This window comes from Agelaius phoeniceus, chromosome 7 (assembly GCF_051311805.1).
Source record: "Agelaius phoeniceus isolate bAgePho1 chromosome 7, bAgePho1.hap1, whole genome shotgun sequence".
Classification (NCBI taxonomy): domain Eukaryota; kingdom Metazoa; phylum Chordata; class Aves; order Passeriformes; family Icteridae; genus Agelaius; species Agelaius phoeniceus.
This window is the reverse complement of record NC_135271.1, coordinates 46,961,057-46,981,848: the sequence shown is the minus strand read 5'-3', so window position 1 is coordinate 46,981,848 and position 20,792 is coordinate 46,961,057. Positions and strand designations below refer to the sequence as shown.

The window sequence follows — 20,792 nt, the reverse complement described above, 5'->3', positions numbered from 1 at the left end:
TCTGTCTTGGTGGACAGGCTTATATTAATAAGGCAGGAATTATAGGAAGAAATGACCTATATCCATTTCAAAGCAGAATAAGCATGAGAAAGCAGTTTCTGACTGTAATATCTATTTCCCAAAAATTTCAGTTGTTTGAAAGGCATCATCTCTGACACCACAAAAGATGCGTGAAGGAACCACAAGGAGAGAGCTGGAGGATCCAAGAGGTCTGTTGTGTTATGAAACAAAATGCTCACATTTTGCTCTCATTTACATCTATGCCATTCCTACCAAACCATTGTTTGAGTGAAAACAAAAGAAGTTGGTTTGCTATAAAATTGCATCCATGATCTGTGTGGATCCTGATCATAATGCAACAATCTGCTGAGCCAACAGACAACTGGAGATCTTTGAAAAACTTGTTAGTTCCTTGGGGGTTATCATGCAGTAGCCAATTTAGGGACAATTCTGTTACTAGATTGCTAATAATATCAGTTTCATAATTTCAGGGAAGTAAAACAAGCTGAAGAAATCTTCTCTTAAAGAAGCGAAAACCTTCACATAAAGCCTCCTTTTTAATCTGTCCTCCCCCTTTGCCCTCTGCCTTCCTTCTGAATCTCTCTGTTGGTACAATTTCTCTCACTTAGGTATCAATCCCATTAGACTGTGGTATTATACGATTAAAACATTGATGTAACACAAGCTGCTACAGCAAATAATTGAAGTAATAAAATACAACTGCAGTTATTTGCTCTCTTGAATTGCAGGCAGAAAAAAAAAGGAGATTTTTTTTTTTTAAACTGACCCCACAGTGTGGCATATGGACAGTAAAACTTCTTTTTTAGTGTGTTTTCTTTTATTGCTGTAAAACTTTTTTGAAAAAATTATAGTGTAGTTGTAGTAGCTTTTTTTTTTCTCCCATAGGAAAAGTGATTAGTTTGCATTGTGGAATTATGTTTTCATAATATTTAAAAAAAATACAACTTTCTATTTAAGCAGAGAGATATTGAAAGGATCTGAAATTACACCTCTTTTCCTTTTAAAGGAACTTAATGGACTTAACTTCTATTTTTGTGTGTGTTTGTGTGTGAGTGAACATCTCTTCCAGGCCAAGATTCATTTTGTCAAGTGTTAGCCCAAAGTGTTCTATTAATGGCTGAACTGCAAAGTCTGACTAAATGGGGTTTGCAGTGGAAATCCTGCCAACTCCTAGTCTGTGATGGCATGTGTACTGTACCAGGGCATGGTGCCTCACAGCCTCAGCTTATTCAGGGGGAAAAGAGAGGAGTTCTGTGCCTCTCCTTTTACCTTTTTCATGGCTGGGAGGTGAATACCCTCATGTGTCAGCTTCCCTGAATCTGCCTTTGACCAGGGGGTGAGTCAGGACCTTCATTCCCTCCTTGGCACAGAGCAAGCAACACAAACACACACACACAGTCAGCTGGCTTTAAATTTCTCTGGACTTTTTTGTTTCAGTGCATGCAAGTGTCAACTCCTTGATTTACAAAGTGTATTAACATTATTTTAATATCTAGAAAACGTTGTTTGATTCTTTTTTATTTTGTAGGTTAAGTGGTTTGTTTTATTTATTATGCCTATTGAACAGGATTTTATGGAAAATTCGGACGACAAAATGCCCTGATTCCTTCTACATGTTCACAAATAGATATATTATACAATGCTAGAAAAAGGCAAAAGGCCAAACTCATCTCTGGTGTAATTCCAGTAAAAGCAATAAAATTACACAAGGCATGAATTTGGCCCAGGCATTGTAAATGTTACTCTGGTGAACACTGAGTGTCTGCTTGTTGTTACTGGCATGGCTTAAAATACAAATCCCCCCCTTTTTTCATAGAAATGGATACATTCCTCTGGAACAGATTAATCAATGAACCAGGTATCAGGTAACTATGACAAATACAACAACTGGTTCAAATACCTGCCTGTTTTATGGCTTTTTTCCTCTTCTAACCAACTTAGAGTCTCTTCTTTCAAATTTGTAAATAATTATATATTTATTCTCTTTTGTGCCTCGTCATTACAAGGCTTTTATTCCTTTTTTCAATTTTTTTCTTTTTTTGTCTGTTGTCTCCTTTTCTCTAATTTGTCTTGTATGCCCTTCCGTGATGTTTCCTGTTGACACTTCTTGATATTTTTTTCTAACTCAGAATGTGGCTTTCTAGCAGACACAGAGGCCCCAGAGTGAATACCCTTCAGAGCCAACTCTGACTTGGACCTTGCACAACACTATTAACTGGCTCTTACTCTAAGAAAGGTGGCTATAGTGGGATTGCCTGAGCCTGAAGACAGAAATGGCTGAGGAAATCTTGCCAATATGTTTGCACTAAATTCAACCGCTCTTAATTTCTACTCAAAAGAAGAGTTTATTAAAAAAAAAAATAATAATAAAAAAAAGCACCAAACATTTTAAATCACAAACTTGTAAGGGCTTTTCTCAGAACTTTGTTGTTTTATATTGCATTCATCTGTACGTTCGAGTTTATGCTCGTTGGCCAGTTTAAAGTAAACACAGTTCAATGCCCTCAGAAACAGATTTCTTCTGCACACAGGAATTCCCTGGAAAAAGGCTTTATCTGCTGAACTGCTGGATATTTTTGTGTGCATACAATTTTTTTTCCTATCAGTTTGTTTTGTTTCCCCTTTTATTTTTTTTTTTTTCTCTTTTCTTTTACATTCAGTGCATATAAAAGTTGGGAGCAGAAGCCCTCCTTGGAACAAGATAGAATCATAAAAGGAATCTCATCACAAGCTAAACAGTACAAATTGCACATTCTTCATGGAAGTATTAGCTTTTAGTGCGTGCCTGGATCCAAGCATAATAGATTATCCCAAAGTGGGAAAGAATGAACAGTACAAAATTAGCAGAACTGGGGGCTCAGATCAGTTGGTGGAGCAACATGATCTCTGTACTTTCAGGGTACTGAATTCTAAAGCCACTGGAAACAGAATGTAAAATTATATCAGAGTGAGCAAGGAAGCATGTGTAGGCCTGGGAGAATCAAACAAGAGCTTGGAAAATACATTTCCAGAGAATAAGTACTGAAAATTAGTGAATGAACTTGTAGGAAGCAAACTGCTATTCATGAAGAATTTCTTGCTCTGAGGATAGAAAGATATGAGAGTGAAAAAACACAGAATACTTTTCAGTGGTTGTTCGGGGGCCAAGTGCTGTTGGAGAATAATCCTGCACTCAGACAGAAATATAAAATGGGACAGGATAGGTCAGTCTCCTGAGGTTTCCCTTCTCAGGGAAGCCTTGCCAGAACAAATCCTTTATGCCACTGGCTGATGGGTTTGGTCTAACTGTGCTGGGAAGTGTCCCAGGAGCTCTGTGCAGTTACTGGGAGCCCAAGATGGTGGTGAGCACACCCTGGCAGAACTACCCTGTACTTTCCTACTGCCTCCCTCAGGTCCTCAGGGATGGCAATGAACTATTTTTGAGTACCAAATAAAATTTAAAATTTTGCTTAAGCTAAATAAATCCTGAGGAACATGCTGTCTGTTGAACTTAAACCTGTTAATGAGAATTATAATACATACAGAGGTGGGGATAGGTGGTGGAATCATAATCGTGGCAGAGTTTCAATCATTCCCCATCCCTGGAGTGATTTAAAAGCTGTGTAGGTGTGGCACTGGGGATGTGGTTCAATGGTGGCCATGACAGTTCTGGGGGAATGGTTGGACTCAATGATCTTAGAGGGTTTTTCCCACCCAAAAAATTCTGTAAATTTCTGGCTTTATTCAATGGCTGTGAATCCATCCCTTGGCTGCACAAGCTTTATGTCTCCTGCCATCCTCACTGGTTTATAATCCACTCACTCCACCATACCAAAGCCAACAATCCCAGCATGGGAATCCTCAGCTTTAGGAGGTGTTTGGGATTTTTTTTTTTCTTTAAAAATTCTTCTGCAGTGCTTTCTTCCATTAGAAAATGAGATAGCATTAGACTCTTTTAAAAACTCATTTTTTTCCTAGCAACATAAATATATTCACAATACTTTATATTTTTTAAAACTCATTTCCTCTTTGCTTAACTCCCTGAGATAAGTGAACTCTCCTCTGTGTAAACATTCTACCAGAATACTGACTACCTTTTAAGCAATATATGATTTAGAAGGTAATGAAATATCACTTTCTTTTTTTTTTTTCTTTTTATAAATAGGTTTTAAAGTGCTTTTAGCTGCACTTTAGCTTTTAGATTAACAGATAAAACTGATGAAAGAGACACAACCTTCTGTCACAGGGCAGCATGGCATTTGGGAGGTGAGGTAGTTTAAAATACTGTTTTTATCTTCATTTCTCTCCATTGGGATGACTGTATTTCTTTACTACATCCCATAAGCTACTTTATCTTTGCCCATAAAGTCATTTTCTCCCTTAAACCCTGAATATTCTGCATCATGAGACTGTGTGTCTGCATGTCTGCAATGATCCTGTGCAGAATCAAGCACAGCTATTGACATTAAGTTAATTAAAGCCAAAATGAGTATCAGTTTTAGGCACTTTGGAGTGTCAGACCTTGGAGCTTGTGAGAAATCTGAATTTTGGAGAGCAAGAAGTTAATTTTTTTTTTCAAAACCATGCCTTCTTAAAATTGCACTTCCAGCTTTTAAGTGCCTAATGGTGCCCTCTGAAGTCTCACTGGTGCTACCCCAGATCGCCCCCCAAGCCAAGAGCCCCACACTCAGAGGGGTTTTTGTCACTGCTCTTATTTAACATGATTTGTTCCCTGGGTCTCAGTGCAATGAAACCCAGTAAATAATACACTGGACACACAGAGAAGATAATAAAAGGAAATAGTTAAGGTACTATAATAATTTTAGCCATTCTTTTTTCAGGTCACTATAATCTGCCCAAAGATAACTAATTGTTCAAAGTAAACATTCCACTCCGACCACAAAAGGAATCCATTACACAAACATATAATTCACAGTCATTTTTAGTGGGTTGTAAACAGTTTGGAATGAGCATAAAATGGGACAAAAATCAAAGTGAGCATTTAGAAATGAAAAAGTGTTTGCTACAAAAGGTCAGTCCCTTTACTTGGCAAACTATGTAGAAAAGCCTGGGAAAATGTTGAACACACAAGCAGTAAGGGAATTTTAAAGCCAACAACCTCCCTGTTTCTTTAAACAGACATCGGAACCTATAACTGGATCCTGTCAAACAAACGACTGCAAAAAAACATAACAGCTGCTAAGAAGTAAAGTTGAAAGATAAAGTTTTCTAAGCTAAGAACCTTCTCAGAAGTGGACTAAAGGTCTTTCTTAAATCTTTAAGCAAGGTTATGGATCCCAGGGTGGCTTTTAGGCATTGAATCAAATATGTAATTTTGTGTATCATTCCTGTCAGAGCATCCTGTGCTCCAAGAAAAGCAACAGAAAACAATATCTGCAACGTCCAGCTCAGCATGGAAACAGTACCTGTAATCACCAGCTTTGCTGCCTGCAGTGTCGTTTTTCAAGTCATTTAGGCTGATTTGAGAACCCTAACTTGGATTTGGGAATGGAGGGAGAAAATGAAGGATGTTTCAAAAGAGAGATGAAAGTTAAATTATATTTCCCTCGAGCATTAGGACTGTATTTCTTTACAAAACCCAAGCCACACTGGATACCCTGGGTAGGTTTAGGATGCAGACTGCTAGGGGTGTTCATTTACTCTGTCATTAGACACACAGACAAATGATCTTCCCTGGAAAAGAGTTTAGTATCAGACTGTTTTCACACGATAAAACACTACTAAGAGAAGTATTGGATGGCATGCTGTTGAGGTACAGCACAGACTGATATTTTTATTTTTTTAATGCGTTCTACTCATGCCTTTCACAAATTTTTTTTTAAAAGAAAAAAAAAAGGCAAAAAAAAAGCCAGGACTTCTAAAGGGCCATGGATAACAAAACAAATAGGCGACTCCAGAATTGACTGGAAATGATATCTGGCCTAGAAACACCAAAAAGTCTTGCAATGGGCCCCACCCTTGGCAGAAGTGAGCAGTGTGTGAGTTACAGTGCTCTGGGAGGATTGTCCCAGGCTCTCCTCCCTGCACTGCTCAGCTCCGGGCTGGTGCTACCTGTCAGACACTTCCCAGGGAGAAGAAAGAAGCAGATTGAAGAACAGATTGAGAAACAGGAGTACAGATTGAAAAGGCCAGGTCGATAAATAGCCCCAGAAAAGCCTGAGGTCCATCCAAGGTAGGTGTGGATGGCAAAGTAAAAGAAGAAACAGAAAAAACCCACAGAATGTGCTGTTCCATCAAAAACTTTACCCTGAAGTCCCTGAGAAGACAGAAAATGAAGAAATGCTGGACATCTTTGAGTAGCCTATGTATTCCTTCAATCTGGTTGCTGCATGGTATAGAATTATTCTCTTATCCTCACCAGGTCACACCACAGACATGGAGGTTTTTCTATTTAGGATATTACATTACATACAAAGGGTACAATACATTTTCCCAAGATAGTTTTGACTTTAGAGGCAGTGGTCTGGATAGCTCAATAATCAGGACTAGAAGTTCATCAAAAATTATGAATGAATAATTCAGTAATTATTATAAGTAATTCATAAGTACAGGAAGAATGAAGAGAAAAACTGAGCTTCCTTGAAAAAAAATTAAATATGACAATTTCCTTGCAAGTATCCAAGAATGGGCACAGTTTTATTGCCTCTTTTTATTAAATTCCACTACCAGCTCTGCAAGATGGCTGAGAAAATGGAGAAAGACCTTCTGCTTCACAGTTCTACTTCAATAACGAAAAATACAAAAAGAGGCTGAAAAAGTGGAATTCATTCCATTTTTGTCACATTCACAAATGAATCCTTGTTGGATAGATAAATATGCATTATGGTGTGAGATTTTTTAGATCAGATCTTAGAAAGCACCCCTGTTCTGAAATGGTGAAGAAGCAAACTAGGGGACAAATGATCAAACTTTGATTTAAGTTAGAGCAGAATATATTCAGAATGAACATCCTTTTGAGATTAATTTTAAAATAGTGTAACTAAACAGGAAATCTTGCCAATGGTTAATGACAACCTGTACATTTTTAATCTGTGGGAGAATATTGCTACATTTGGCTATTGTGTGTAACCTCATCTACACAGGAACATGTGCTAATTAATATCATTTATTCAGATCACTGCTAGACTTTCTGTGCACAGTGATTTTGCTTTAAAATTCAGAAAAGCAACTAGAAAACCAGTAGGTGGATAAAAACTAAATCCATGAGCTGATAGCTAAGAACACAACCATTCAGTGGAGCCCAAATGGTTTGAAAGTAACATTTAGGGATGGTCTCCTAAGGTCTTTTCTCCTAATAATGCTTTATCTGAAGCGAAGCACGCACGTAACATTTTTGGTACAGTTACAGTATGTGGATGATATATTCTCTAAATAGGAAAAGAGAGCTTTTCTACCACAGCCAATATGCCAGCTGTACCGAGTATCTAGGCCATCTTACTAAGACTATGAAAGTAAACATACAGTTTTCATTAAATGTGCCTTTCCCATAATTGGTACATAAGTATTTCCCATGACTCTGCAGTTGAGTGTCTTGGCTGGAGGCATATCTGGCCATTAAGAGGAGGGTTTCAGATCTGTTGAGTCTCAGCCATGCCGGGAGACTTGGCACCTCCACACACTGCTTCCTAATACCAACCCCGGCACAAAATGTCATCAGAAGCTTGCATAAACATTGGACTTAGCTTCACATAAATTACTGCTGTCCTGAGATAGTTTATGCCAGAACTCAGTAAAAACAACACTTTGAGTAAATAGAATGTGAGTAAATGGAAGCATCTTAATCCAAGAAAACGATAATAGAAAAAAAAACCTGCATATCAAATATAAACTCATAAATATAGTGATAACATGAAATTTTTATCTCATGCCATGTGATTAGCTTTTATTTACATGTTAGGCTAACCAAAAGGGGTGAGCTTCTCTAAGTCACAGCAAGCTTGAAGGAATTACAAGAGCTATAGTGCAGTACTCAGAAGGATGGCCGCCTTTGAAGGAACAGTGATACATCCAGTTTCTAATATGAACATTTTTTGGATAATCTCAGACAGTAAACATCTAATTACGTTCCTTGAATTTTTCTATTACAGTTCAGCAGTGCAGAGACCTCTGGCCTCACTTCTACTTGGAGGAGTGAGTGGTCAGATACTCCAAAACATCTATGAAATATCCAGCACATTCTTGAGGGAACTTGTGCTGAGGTTGTAACCAAGCAGTTTGTTAGACATGTTCTGCATGGAGTGGCATTTTTGCAATCTAATCTCTGCCTTTCCTTTTCATGTTCTGAATTTCACCTCACAATTCCTCCTCTATTAATAGGCACTTCACACATTTTTCCCCTTTTTTTATCCAGCCTCCAGCCTTCCTCCACAAAAACCCAATGCTACTATCTCCCCCTGCTGAACGATCTCCAGTTTGTTTCAGTCTCTGACTTCCTGCCAATCATTCTGGGAATAATAATATCCCAGTGCTCTCTTTGATGTATAATTAAAGCATGAATTTCCCTGAGTTTGAAACTCCAGGGTAGTTTTATTGCACCTTTCACTATAAAGCCAGGTAGCAATGGCAGAATTAAAATAGCTTTTGCCTTTGTGGGTAACGCTCTAAGTATCTTTTTATTTTTCATGGATTCTCTTGTTCTGAGACTCCAGTATATGGCAGTGACAATGGGTTCACCCAGCCTTATTCTGAAAATAAATTTTCTATCTTTTGCAAGATATATGTTTCCCCAGATCCCTGGAACAAGTTGTAAACTTGTAACAGATGGTGATGAAGCCTCACATTTTTATACAATACATTTTAAGATTCTGCATCTACCGCATGCACCTTCCAAAGAAAATGACCTTCAGTGAGAGAAGATACACACTGCAGAAAGGAAGGCAGGCAATAGTGTTAAGTACATCTTTTTTACACTATGAAAATCCTTCTTATTAATCAAAACTTTTAATGAGGATGGATACTCATTTCGGTATTTTTGCAATATCATGACTTTTAAAATAACTGTAAAAATTAGACACCTGCACTCATTAAGAAAAAAAATATGGCCATGGTAGAATAACATTTATTTTGGTTAAATACAATTCAAGACTTAGGAAAAAGTATTGGCCTTACATTCACCAGGGACTTTAGTATGAAATTACTGACATTTTATTGATGGCTAACATTTGCTTAGCCAGAGAAAGACTAAACCAACAACATGTCAAAAAAAAACCCCCGAACAATCAGCATGAATGAGTTCTATTAATGTCTTATCATATAAAGCAAATGAAGATACACAGAATGTGATACAGTTCCATTCATAACTATATTATAGAGTGTACTGTCTGCCTACCCGGGCAATCCAAGCAGAGTTACAAGGTTAAAGTTTTGATTAGAGTTAGAGAAAAAAAAAAGTATCAAATAATAAGGTACTCACCTCTTTTTTCAACTGCTTCTATGCAGAGTCTTACAAACTGGGGAACTGTAGATTTCTCATGCTCACAAACCGAGTGCAAATAGGAGCCAAAAATTTGATCTACATTTGGAAGACAAGAGGAAAATACATTAAGGCATATTATTATTGGTGAGATTTTTCTGTCCTCTCAGCTTGCCTATTAATTTAAAACTCAGATATTGAAGATGCATAGACAAAACTGGAACCAAATTCTTTTTAAGTCCTAGTAGTCATTAACTTTTGCCCCAGAACCAAATCCCTCCACGTCTGCTGCTCATAGTGCTTGATGCTTCCCTCTGGATTCAATTTCAATTGCCACTTGCACCTTAATTTTGACTTTTCTAAGGCTTGGAGGTCTCCAGAGTTTGGTTGGACCTGCCATAAAAAATGCGCAGGCGGTTCCAGAGCTACAACTCCCTAAGTCATTGAATACAAATTTCTACATGATGCATTTGGTCCAACCTAGAAACTCATCTGGTTGGGTGACCTGTCCCTTCCATGCATTTGGAAGTTTTACTCTTTCTTGGAGCACTGTATGAGGGCAAGGACTTCATAACTTTGCATCATCAGGACTCAGTACAATTTCATCTCAATTTCACAAAATCTTTTTCTTTACTGATCGAATTGCCTGCTCAGAAAAACAGAAGATACTAGATGTCTTTTGATGAGGATTTCACCTTATACCATGTTTAACTAATGATTAGTCTCACTTCCTTCACAAGCAATCCTTTAACTAGATAATGCCAACTTTTAGTTTTTGGGATTTCAAAGTTTTGACCAACTTTGACTGTTGATCTTGAAACATATTTGTATTAGCAGGTTCAATCCGTCAGATTACTAATTAGCTTCCTCCACCTCATTTCCACTCTGTGTGTTTGAGAGATTATGAAAAGAGCAATCAGTAACAGGGACGTTGTCAGCTAAAATCAGAATGAATCAAACAGATGAGAGGAACTATTCAATAGGAGCCAGTTAAATGCTGAAACAATAGGAGTGTACTGTCATCATTTATCCAAAGAGACAGTCTCCATATAGCATTTCAACAGAGCACTACGGTTTGTAAATTGGTGTGGAGGCTTTGGAAATTATTATATAGATAGCTGAAAGGTGATAGCACCAGTCTGGACTTTGCACAGAAAACCCAGCAGCTCCCATGGAATTGGATGTTTCCTCCGTGGACGGTGCCACCATACTGGACCATAACCAACTGGAGTGCTCTTTGCTCTAAAACCAACTTATCCTCACTAACAAGCAAAACCCCATTAAAAAAAAAAAATCTGTGCTGCAATAAGCTTCATTTTCATTAATCATCACTATTTCATACTCAGCTCAGATTTCAAGAGTGACTCAATTGCCTTTTCTTTCCTGACACCCAGAGCAGGGAGCACAGTGACGGAACCAGGGTGCAGGGCAGGGGTCGCTTTTGACTCCTCGAGATGCACCAGGGCAGTTTATACCAGCACCTCCCAAAGTGTGTGATCTGCATTCTGGGAGAGTACATCAGAGCTTGAATTGAAGTTAGTTGGAGTTTGGGCTGCAGAAGGGATGGAGGACTGGGTTCACAGCACTGCTCTGAGGAAGGTTGTGTGCATGTGTGGCGTTAAGCATTAGCGAACAGTCTGTTACATGTTTTGGGGTTATGTTTCTGACAAAGCACAGTCTGGTTACATTTTCTTCATAAAACATTTATAGCTGCCTTCAGTGGTAATTATACATACAGAGATTTATGATTAAAATGTACTAGCACTTCCTCTTTTGACATCTTAATTGTTTTTTAAAATTTTAGCAAAGACCTGTCAAATTCTTTGCATAATATGGAATGGTCTCCAATGTAAATTATGTTAAAAAAGAAGTAAAAACATGTCTTATTTGGTGGACAAAGACACTTGTAAACAATTTCAGAAGCAAAACAGGCAAAGAACTTCACTGTGTTTAGATGGCAACACACGAGGAACTGAAATGAAATTAGTGTGTTTCTGTTCAGCAGTTTCTCTTCTGTGTTATAACCACTTTATAATCAACTTCTAGGATTATTTCACAGTTACTCTTTCAATCTCCAACATGAACACAAAGTTTTTGATATTCCTGGGAGGAAATTTTGAACAGGCTGAAAAGAGTTTTACAATTCTCACCTAGTCTGTTACTTCATTTCTTGCTTCAGATTCTATATATTCAGCAAAATACTTAACCTCATTTTTTATACTTTTCCCTGTATGGATACAGTCACATTTTGTGCCCCACAGTTAAGTTTTAACTTCTTCTTTAGAACCTCTTCTTTAGAACACAGGCACTCAGGATTTTTATCTTGGATGGAAGGGCAGCAAAATAGCATTAATACTCCCTGGGCATCAAAATTGACTATGGTAAAACAACAGCACACAACTGCTTTGGAGGGTTTTTTCCCCCTTCTAGAAATTCATGAGTATTTACAAGTACAAGATCCCACGAGTCATCCAAATAATCTTAATTCTGAGTACTCCTGGACCACAAATTCTGTGATTCTCTCTAATCAATTGATTTTTTGCTGGATCTGTTCCTGCACATAAACTTGGGAATGGCAGCAGTTCCACTGCCATATTTACACTTGTGGAGGTCACAGGGATACTTGAGGAAAACTCTTCTAAGATTTGTTTGTGCATATTTCAACACACAAGGAACGGTGAATTGCTCACTTTTACAGGCAAGATTTGTATGTAACTAAAATTAAAATATTTTTTTCTTATTCTTTTATAAGTATAGAGGTATACATATTTTAAAACCAGTTTAAGGGAAAGCTCTCAAGAACATTTTTTAAAAAAAATAAAAGAACTGCTCCCAAAGGGATAAGGAAAGCAAAAACCCCCTTTGTTTGATTTATTTGTGATAAGGTCCTCCAAAACCTCATCTTTTATGACTTGAAAAAAAGAGATGTACACAACACTCCTAACCTCCTGTTATGACAGTTTATGTTTCCTATCCAGCTTATTTAACTCAAATGCCTGGGAAATAGACACAATTACCACCTTATGGAATGCTACTTAACTTTAAATGCTCCCCTCTGAATACAAATCCACTTTATCTTCTCAGAGTTATTCCAGTTTCTCAGGAATTATTTCCTCTATAGGCTCCTGAAATGCTCTTGTTTCATCATTTAAAAATTTAAACTAACAATTGTTCAGAAATATCTTTTATTAGAACAAAGGCAATTCCCATGCAGTGGATTCTGTTCACAAGGGCTCGTACAAAGGAGCTGCATACTATGCCCATATACAGCTTTAATCATTCACTCTTTCAGCTGTTATCAATTTAAAACCAATGAAACTCCCACACTGAGTCCATTTGAGCAGTCAATTTTAATATCTTGGGGCATCTGTAGTTATTCTGAATTGGCTGCAAAAGCAGAACTAACAAGTTAAGCTCTAACCATAAGTCTACATCAGGCTGGTAAACCATACATCAAACACCGACAGTTAGTCAATATTGTAGTATGAAAAACCAACAAGCATTTTTAAGAAGAGCAATATATTCATAATATGTTTGGTGGTATGGTTTACATTACACATCCCTGCTATCTGCACGTTAAGAATTCTGCTGGAGATGGTGGGGTGTGCGACAGCTTCACACAGGGATATAAAACCAGACACCAGAAGAGAAGGGAATGGACATTCACAAGTTGTATAATATAAAATGATGATTATGGCTGCAATGAATTGCTCATTCTGGGGAGCTTCAAGTTTTCCCTGAGCTTGACAGGGCTACTTATTTTTTTTTCTTTTGAGTAGCTCTTTCCAGCTGCAGCAAAGCCGCTAACCCAGGGCTGCAGAAATCTCGACTATGGGAGACAATTCTTCTGGAAAAGAAACAATTAAAACAAAATCACTAAAGCCACATCCTCACTGAGAATGTCATTATTTAACTGTTTTGGGTGTACATGGATGAGATGTGGCCACACTTGGAAGAAACTCATACTTCAGTGTTTTTCATTAAAAAAACAGGGAAGGGCATGTCCAACACTTGCAGTCTCAGGAAGAAGCTTAAATTCTGGCACGAGAGGAGATGGTATAATGGTAGAATTTCCAAGTTTTTAGAAATGTGAGTTATATCTATGTAATCCTGTGCCTTTCAGAACAGAATTAACTGTGCAACATCTGGATTTGAGCTGCTGGACTAACATAGCTTTGTACCAACATCCAAATAGTTTGTTTTCTTTGTATCTGCTTGAATGTCGGGAGAGGGAAAGAGAATGAAAAGAGAAAATCAGAGATGAATGTACAAGGAGAGGGATAGGACAGTAGGCACCAGAGCTGTCAACTTTTGCAGAGGGAAGTCATGCATTTGGAGCCATATTCTTAAAGGTGACTTCTTCTAGCTGCTCTATCTGTAGTCAGACACATTAAGTCAGACATTAAAGTGATGCTGATTCCAGACTGGGGCTCCAAATAATGCCATGACACTTTTACAATACGTGGGGCAGGTCCTCAGCTGACTGAAGTCGGCGAGGTTGTCAACGGAGCTCCCCTGATTTATGCAAGCTGGGAATCTTGCCAGTCCTTTTAATGTGGAGATTTACTATATACCGTTGATCCGTGGTGGTCATCAATTAAAAAAAAAAAAATTACATTTGTGAACAGTTACTATTAAGTGGCATATGAGCTGCCAGATTTGTTGCACATTCTCAGAAAAAGGGAAAATAGTACCACAGACACAGGTCTCTCTTAAGAAATTCTGGTGTTTTACTGGGGACAAGAGCTTATTTGAATTCCAAGAGAGGGTGTCTGCTGTACTACTCAAAACACTTCTCCCAACATGAGATATTTAAAAATTCTCTGAATCATTTTTTAGCATCATGTCAAAGGAACAAATCACTTTGTTCAGTGTCTGGCCATCCACAAGGTTTAGGAAAATTGCTTCCAAATGTCCATATCAAAGAAAGAAATACCCTTGTGACCCATTGTCCCTGCAAGTCAAAGGAAACATTTCCCAACTTTCCCTAAGCTCTGATGTGCACCAGAACACTTGCAAAATTCCTTCATAATCTGCAAGAATTACAGAATACACCAAAGATGGGCCTTAATCTACTCTTTTGGACTTCTCATGAACATTGTGCTCATTACAGTGAACTCCTCCAAGGTCCAGTGAAACATATGATAGAATAGAGACATTTTCCCTTGCCTGGAAATGCAATGGTTGGTGATCTCTGTGCTGTGATCTGCACAACCACCAACATATGCTGAGCCCTGCTCTATAGGCTATCAAGCCAAATCACAGCTAGTTCCTTTCACTAGCAATTGAGTGGCTTTTATTTTCATCTTGAAATAGTTGTAACCGTTCCAAAATTTATGCTGTTTTGGTTTTTGCCTTAGCTTATGAAATACATTCAATGGAGTTCTTTCGGTGTCTAGCTTTTGGGAAAGAAAGATCCACCCTAGAAGAAAAGGAACCTAAATAAATTCCTTGCCAGCTGCATAGCTTCATTTTCCTCATTTCCCACAGTGTCATTTATATGAGGTTGCTGCTCATGTTTTTTTACTCTTTGCTGAGAGTGTATTTTATGATAGTGTATTACCAACACAACCATCATAGCTTTAAAATCACAGTTTCACAGAAGTTTCTTTTCCTTTGTTGGTCTAGGAAGTCTCAGAAATCAGGATGCTAGGAGGCCAACATCAAGTTGGAGGTTGGCAATTCATTCTGGGTAATACTAAATCATGACAAAGCTCAAACATAAAGATCAAAGTTCAATTATAGACTATAAAGTCGTTTTAAAAGAGAAGATTTATATATTATTTTTCTAGCATATTAGTGCAGATTCTGTAAATTCTGAGAATATTTCAATGCCGAGGAACCAAGGACCCCTGCCCTAGCATATAAATTTGGACAGTTATTCTCAAAATAACACTGCTCAAATGGCAGACATGGGACATGCCTCTTATTTACTATTTCTAGGTTGTGTGCACGTGTACATCTAAGAACAGAATTGTGCTTAGAGACACAAGCACATTCCACAACGTCCCTGCATTGCACATCATCTCAGAAATGCTTCAAAAAGCTTCGAGACCAAGGATATTTTGTGTAAGCATGAGTGAGATGGAACAAGGACAGATGATCTTCATTAGGGCTCTGGCTGGAGCATGAAGAGCCCCAGCCACCAGCCCATTGCAATGAATGGAGCCAACGTGCTGTTCCCATCCTGGCTTCTTTTCTGCACAGGACTAGAAAGCAAATGGGACAATGATAACAAAAATAACTTTTTTGTCATGCAAAATGTCGGTGCATCTTCATTTTCAGATCAACATGTAGCTAACGTTTAACCATCAGTCTTCTACATTCCCTGCCCTGACTGTCATCCTCCTTACTATTTTCATTTAACTCCCTACTTTACTTTCTACATAGATATCTGCTACACTCTACACAAGCAAAGTTTGGGTAAGAGTTAAATGACAATCACATAATTTCTAGATTTCCTGATAACAGTGTTGGCAGAACAAAGTACCCCAGGAGATCAAACTGCTATTTAATTTTGAAGCCTGTATTCCCAAATTTGGTTAATGTGGAGAAATGTGTGGAGTCTCCTGGCCAAGTGTGCACGCATCAGTGACTCACTGAGCACAGGACTATGTTTAAGTGAACTTACCACCTTAAAATGTATTTACTCATGACTATAATTTACGTGTTAAATTTATTGGAGTTTTGGTTCCAGTGTGACATACAATGTAAAAAATCAATATAGATTTGAGAGCTTTATAGTGCCCCTGGCAAATATGAATAGCACTTGATGAAAAGTGAAGGTTTTCACAGCACCTACAGTGCCACTGCATTGGAGTAATTAACACCACACGCTTCACAGATATTTATATCAATTCTTCACCAGCACACAGAACAGCTCTTTGTCAGGAATTTGGTACCAAGATGTCCTGCAAGGCTTTATACACACTTTTATTACAAGCCCCTATTTTAAGGGATTTACAATTCTGACAGAAGTATTTCCCTATGGAATAAAAGGTCGTAGGCATGTTCTGAGAGCTGGAGGAATTTTTCTTGTAAAAATTGGTTAACATTTTTTTCCCTTAAGAATCAAGCAAATAAATAGTTCTGAGGGGTTTCTGCAACCATTTAAGTCACCTTTAGAAAAATAAATAGATGCATCTTATAATAAAAAAAATTGGCAAGCTTTCCATTGGTAATCTGGGTGGTTGAATTTTGTGATTTAAAAATATTCTAATACGAGACTAAAAATTAACATTTAAAAGTGGTCTCTGCATAAGTACTGCAACTGCATTTTCATAACATTTTAACAGATTAAGGGGATAAACTGTGGTGAAGACAATGAAGGAACCTTATCAAATGAGCATTTCACATAGACTTACTGTAGATTGGAATTAAGCCATGCTAACGAACCCTGCCTCATTTGCATGGCCAAAACCTAATCCTAATGAAACTTCATGGTAGATAACTAATGTGTTTTCTTCATGGCAACATTAGTTTGGCAATAAAACTGCACTGGGTACGGATTCTGAGTTACTGTGCCACCAATCAACAGCACCTCTGTTATCCATGGAAAAGTATCCCAGGTAGAACCAAGTTATGTTTATGAATCAAGAGTTTAATGCAACTCTAGCCAAACCCAAATTCATCTGGCTTTCCTAGAGAGATACATTAGGGGGTGGATTTCAGTTATGCTAACGAATCTGGATCTGTTAGCAGGGATCATATCTGATGCCTATGCAACACTGCAGGAGATTCATCAGCCACACTTTATTAAGCAAAAAATTACTCCTCTTTTACTCTAATAACTGAAACAAACTGACATGATGTATTCAGATCCCACCCTCAGCTCACAAAGTACTTCAAAAAGGCAAAACCAACTGAAGTCTTGAAATCAGTTACTACAAATGTATAAGGACAGATCCTGAAAGCTTGGTGTGCAGGTGTGCACACCTCACACACACATATCGACATTTAAAAGACATTTTTTCAAAGTTTCTGTGTCAGCTGGAAGCAGAACCCCAAAACTGAGGCACATTGTGGTTTAATATAATGAAGATTTCCTTACAGTAAACAACACTGCACTGAGCATCTCTGTACATATCTAAAACATAAGAGCTTAATTCATCAAATCTTCTTCTCTCCAAACATGGGCCCAGCTGGTGTTGAACTCTTATAGCTGCTTTAGCTTATTCTGGCTGGGGTCAATCTCTTGGCTCAGGACAGACAAGTTTAATACACACTAGGAACACCCCTTGCCATTTTTGACACACCACTGGAAAACTCACACTCCAGAGATTGACAGGGGTGGCTGGCAAAATGCCTCTTTCTAGTCAATCTGCATGTACAGTTGTGGGTTTCACACATAATAATTTGTGAGTGCGTAAATTTTTCAAGCGTTATTCCAGACAATATTTAAAAACACAGCTTTACTTGGATGTTAGTGGTCAGAATGCTACTGCCTTCAAGTTAACTACCAGCTTCTCAGTGAAACACTTCTTGGATAAACTAACAAACACATTTTATCAAAGAAACAATTTTTTAAGAATATGTGAAAGTGACGGCTGACCAGCTTTGCAAGAAATTGGAACAGGAAAAAAAAAACCCAGAGATTCAAAGCATTTCTTATCCATTGACATGTATTTCAAATTGTTAAAAATGGATTTTGTTGGTGAGATAGAAAAATAATGAGAGAAGACAGCAGAAAGTCTTTCAACAAATTAGTCAGCACAGCATCTGAGTGTCCTATTTTGGGTTCTAAAATATAAAACTGTATCGATATTCTTTTCTTAAAAAGAAATGGAGTAGTGCAGCATCTTGATTTGCATTGTCCATGGTGTTAAATTGAGGGGCTTCTACCACTTGCACACCAAGCAGAAAAACTGCAGGAGCAGTCAGATATCACAGAGGTAGATGAACCATACATTGATTCTTTTTTTCTTTATAGTTCTCCATTGTGTTATGAGACACAGCAACAAAACTGTGTTTAAGAAGTGCTTCTCCAATGTACTGAGTCAAATATTCATTTGTGATTTTAAAATTTTTTACACCAAAAAGAAGAATAGAAGACTGAACACACCTTTAATAAGTCCCTTTTCTTGCAATGTTTTCAAGGAGGGTCTTCGGGAGATGAACTTCTTTAATCTGCTTTTAATTCGGTTTCTGTCATTTGTGTCAGAGGCACTGTAGTTCAGCCTGAAAACTGAAGGAAATCAAGAGAGAAATTTTCAGTGAAATGATATTTCCAAATTAACAGTAGGTTTCTGAGATGTCCTGAGAAAAGCGTGGCCACAACCACCCTGGTAAGACCCCAGTCATGCGGTAGGTCAGCAGCGTGGCTGGTTGGACACTACAAACCATCTGATGAATACTTTTGTGAATAAACACGACGAGTTCACCCTGTGGGTTACGCACAGAGCTCGGTTATTTATTGCCCATAAGTATTTGGATGGCGACCAGTTTGCTCATGAAGTGTTCACGGATCCCACAAGTTTCACATGGGTGATTTTTCAGCTCCAGCTCCAGGCTCTGAGTGTGCTACGCACTATTAGCTGTGCACTCCTAGCAATGGGAGAGGATGGATGGTCACACCACCAGAGAAGGACTGGAGTCTCTTGCCAAGATGGATTAAGCGTTATATATATATTTAATGCAGTTATAGAAAACATGGCCGCGTGCCACGAAATGTGTGCAAGACGCATTAATTTCTGGAAAGAAAAGTATTCCCGTCCTAATGATTATATTTTATTATATTTAAGCATTTACCAAACTGAGAAACAATTTGAGCGCAATTTATTCCTGCTCTGTGTCAAAAAGACATAGAATCCAGCTGCAGAAAATCCCCTGGAGGAGGTTTCAAAGGCATAAATTTAACTTTTTCTCTGCTGAGGTGCTTACAGGGCACCGTGATGGCTATCAAAATAGTAAGGAGAAGTTCAGCATGTTCCAGAAGCAGCAGAGATGCCATGGGGAGACTTTCCTAGAGTTTTGCCTGAACCAGCTGGTTTTTAAAGATTTTTAACAAATCACCTGAGATTTGCCACCCTTGAATAACTCTTGTTCAGTGTCCTGAGCTCTGTCACTGTGCCCATTTCTGACTAGTTTGATGGGGCAGCCAGAATGGTGCAGCCCTCCCTGGCAAAGGCCTCCAGCTCAGAGAGGGGTGGCTTCTTCTTTCTAAGGAAAGAACAGCCTCCTATCTTCTCTTGAAAATCAATTAACTAATTAATCAATCAATCAATCCACCAAAATACAATATTCTCCACAAGGTGCATTGTCAGGAGCCTGGTCCATTGTCCCTTTGACAGAATCTCTAAAAAGACAATTTAGCTGCAGTTGCAGACATGCTCCCTTCTCTCCCCATGCAGACTGAACTTCCCCTATAATGCAGCAATCTTCAGACAGAGGATCCAAGCAAAAAGAGAGCAAAATTAAAGGTATGTTTATTATTATCAGTCTTTTTTTTTTTTTTTTAATCAAGCCATTTTGCTTTAGTTTTAAACAGAAACAGAAAATTTAAAGGTGCACAATTATAAAACAATGGCAAGTTAAAATAACTGGTTAAGCAACAGCAACAACCCTGGAATATTGTGGTTTACATTACAAATCTGATTTTAACAGCCAAACTTATAAAATGGTTTATGCTTTGCTGTTGTCAAGGGAGAAAAACTTGCCAAATTGTTCATTTTAAGTAAATAGAACATAGCCAATTAAGGAAAGCAATATTTAAACACATGCCTACAATGATCGGAGCATAGTTTGCTTCTGATTTCACTACTGATTTTAACAGAAGAGTGTTCCATTTTCCCACAGCACTAAAATGACCCCACACATACTTCCACAAACTAGTAATCACACAGGACAAATAAAAGGACACTTTACTGGAAAATACATGGTTTGGTACAACAATCCATCACTTATGAAAACTGAAATTCACATTTTTTAATGGTAGCATTCCTGGAGAGATGTATCATAGAACATAAAGATTAGCATTCAATTGATGGTTGGTGCTTTTTTAACATTATAGCAGAGGACTTTTTGTTCGAAATTGAGCAATCCTTGGCAGGGACAAGCTAAAATTCCAAGTCACTTGGCTGTGCTATAAAAAGAACAACAAATGGATGTTTCTAATTCTGCATCTTAGTGGTACTTTGAAACAGTGAAGTGAGTTGTATTTAGTTTGGGGTCTCTTTTGTTGCTCAGTGTCACTCTGTCCATACCAATTCACAACTAGGTTGGCTTCATCCTGAAGCTTCCCCAAGTGGTGTAAATGATGCAGGAGGGAAAATATACTTTAAGTCCATCATTTGCCTGCCACTTTTCCCATTCTGGGGGCTCTGAAGTGTTTTATGTCCACTTTAACTATTCAAGGTGTTCC

The 20,792-nt window shown here is 38.0% G+C and overlaps 1 protein-coding gene across 1 annotated transcript in view; it reads right to left on the bottom strand.

The window, feature by feature from the left end:
- The window catches only part of ARHGAP15 (Rho GTPase activating protein 15), a 320,887-nt gene that overhangs the window by 115,306 nt on the left and 184,789 nt on the right, over positions 1-20,792 (bottom strand). Inside the window, exons 9-10 of the mRNA XM_054636450.2 lie at positions 18,495-18,617; positions 9,434-9,532 (exon numbers count right to left, since the gene is read on the bottom strand). Of these exons, the coding sequence (XP_054492425.1) occupies positions 9,434-9,532; positions 18,495-18,617 (222 nt within the window). The remainder of the gene's footprint in view (positions 1-9,433; positions 9,533-18,494; positions 18,618-20,792) is intronic.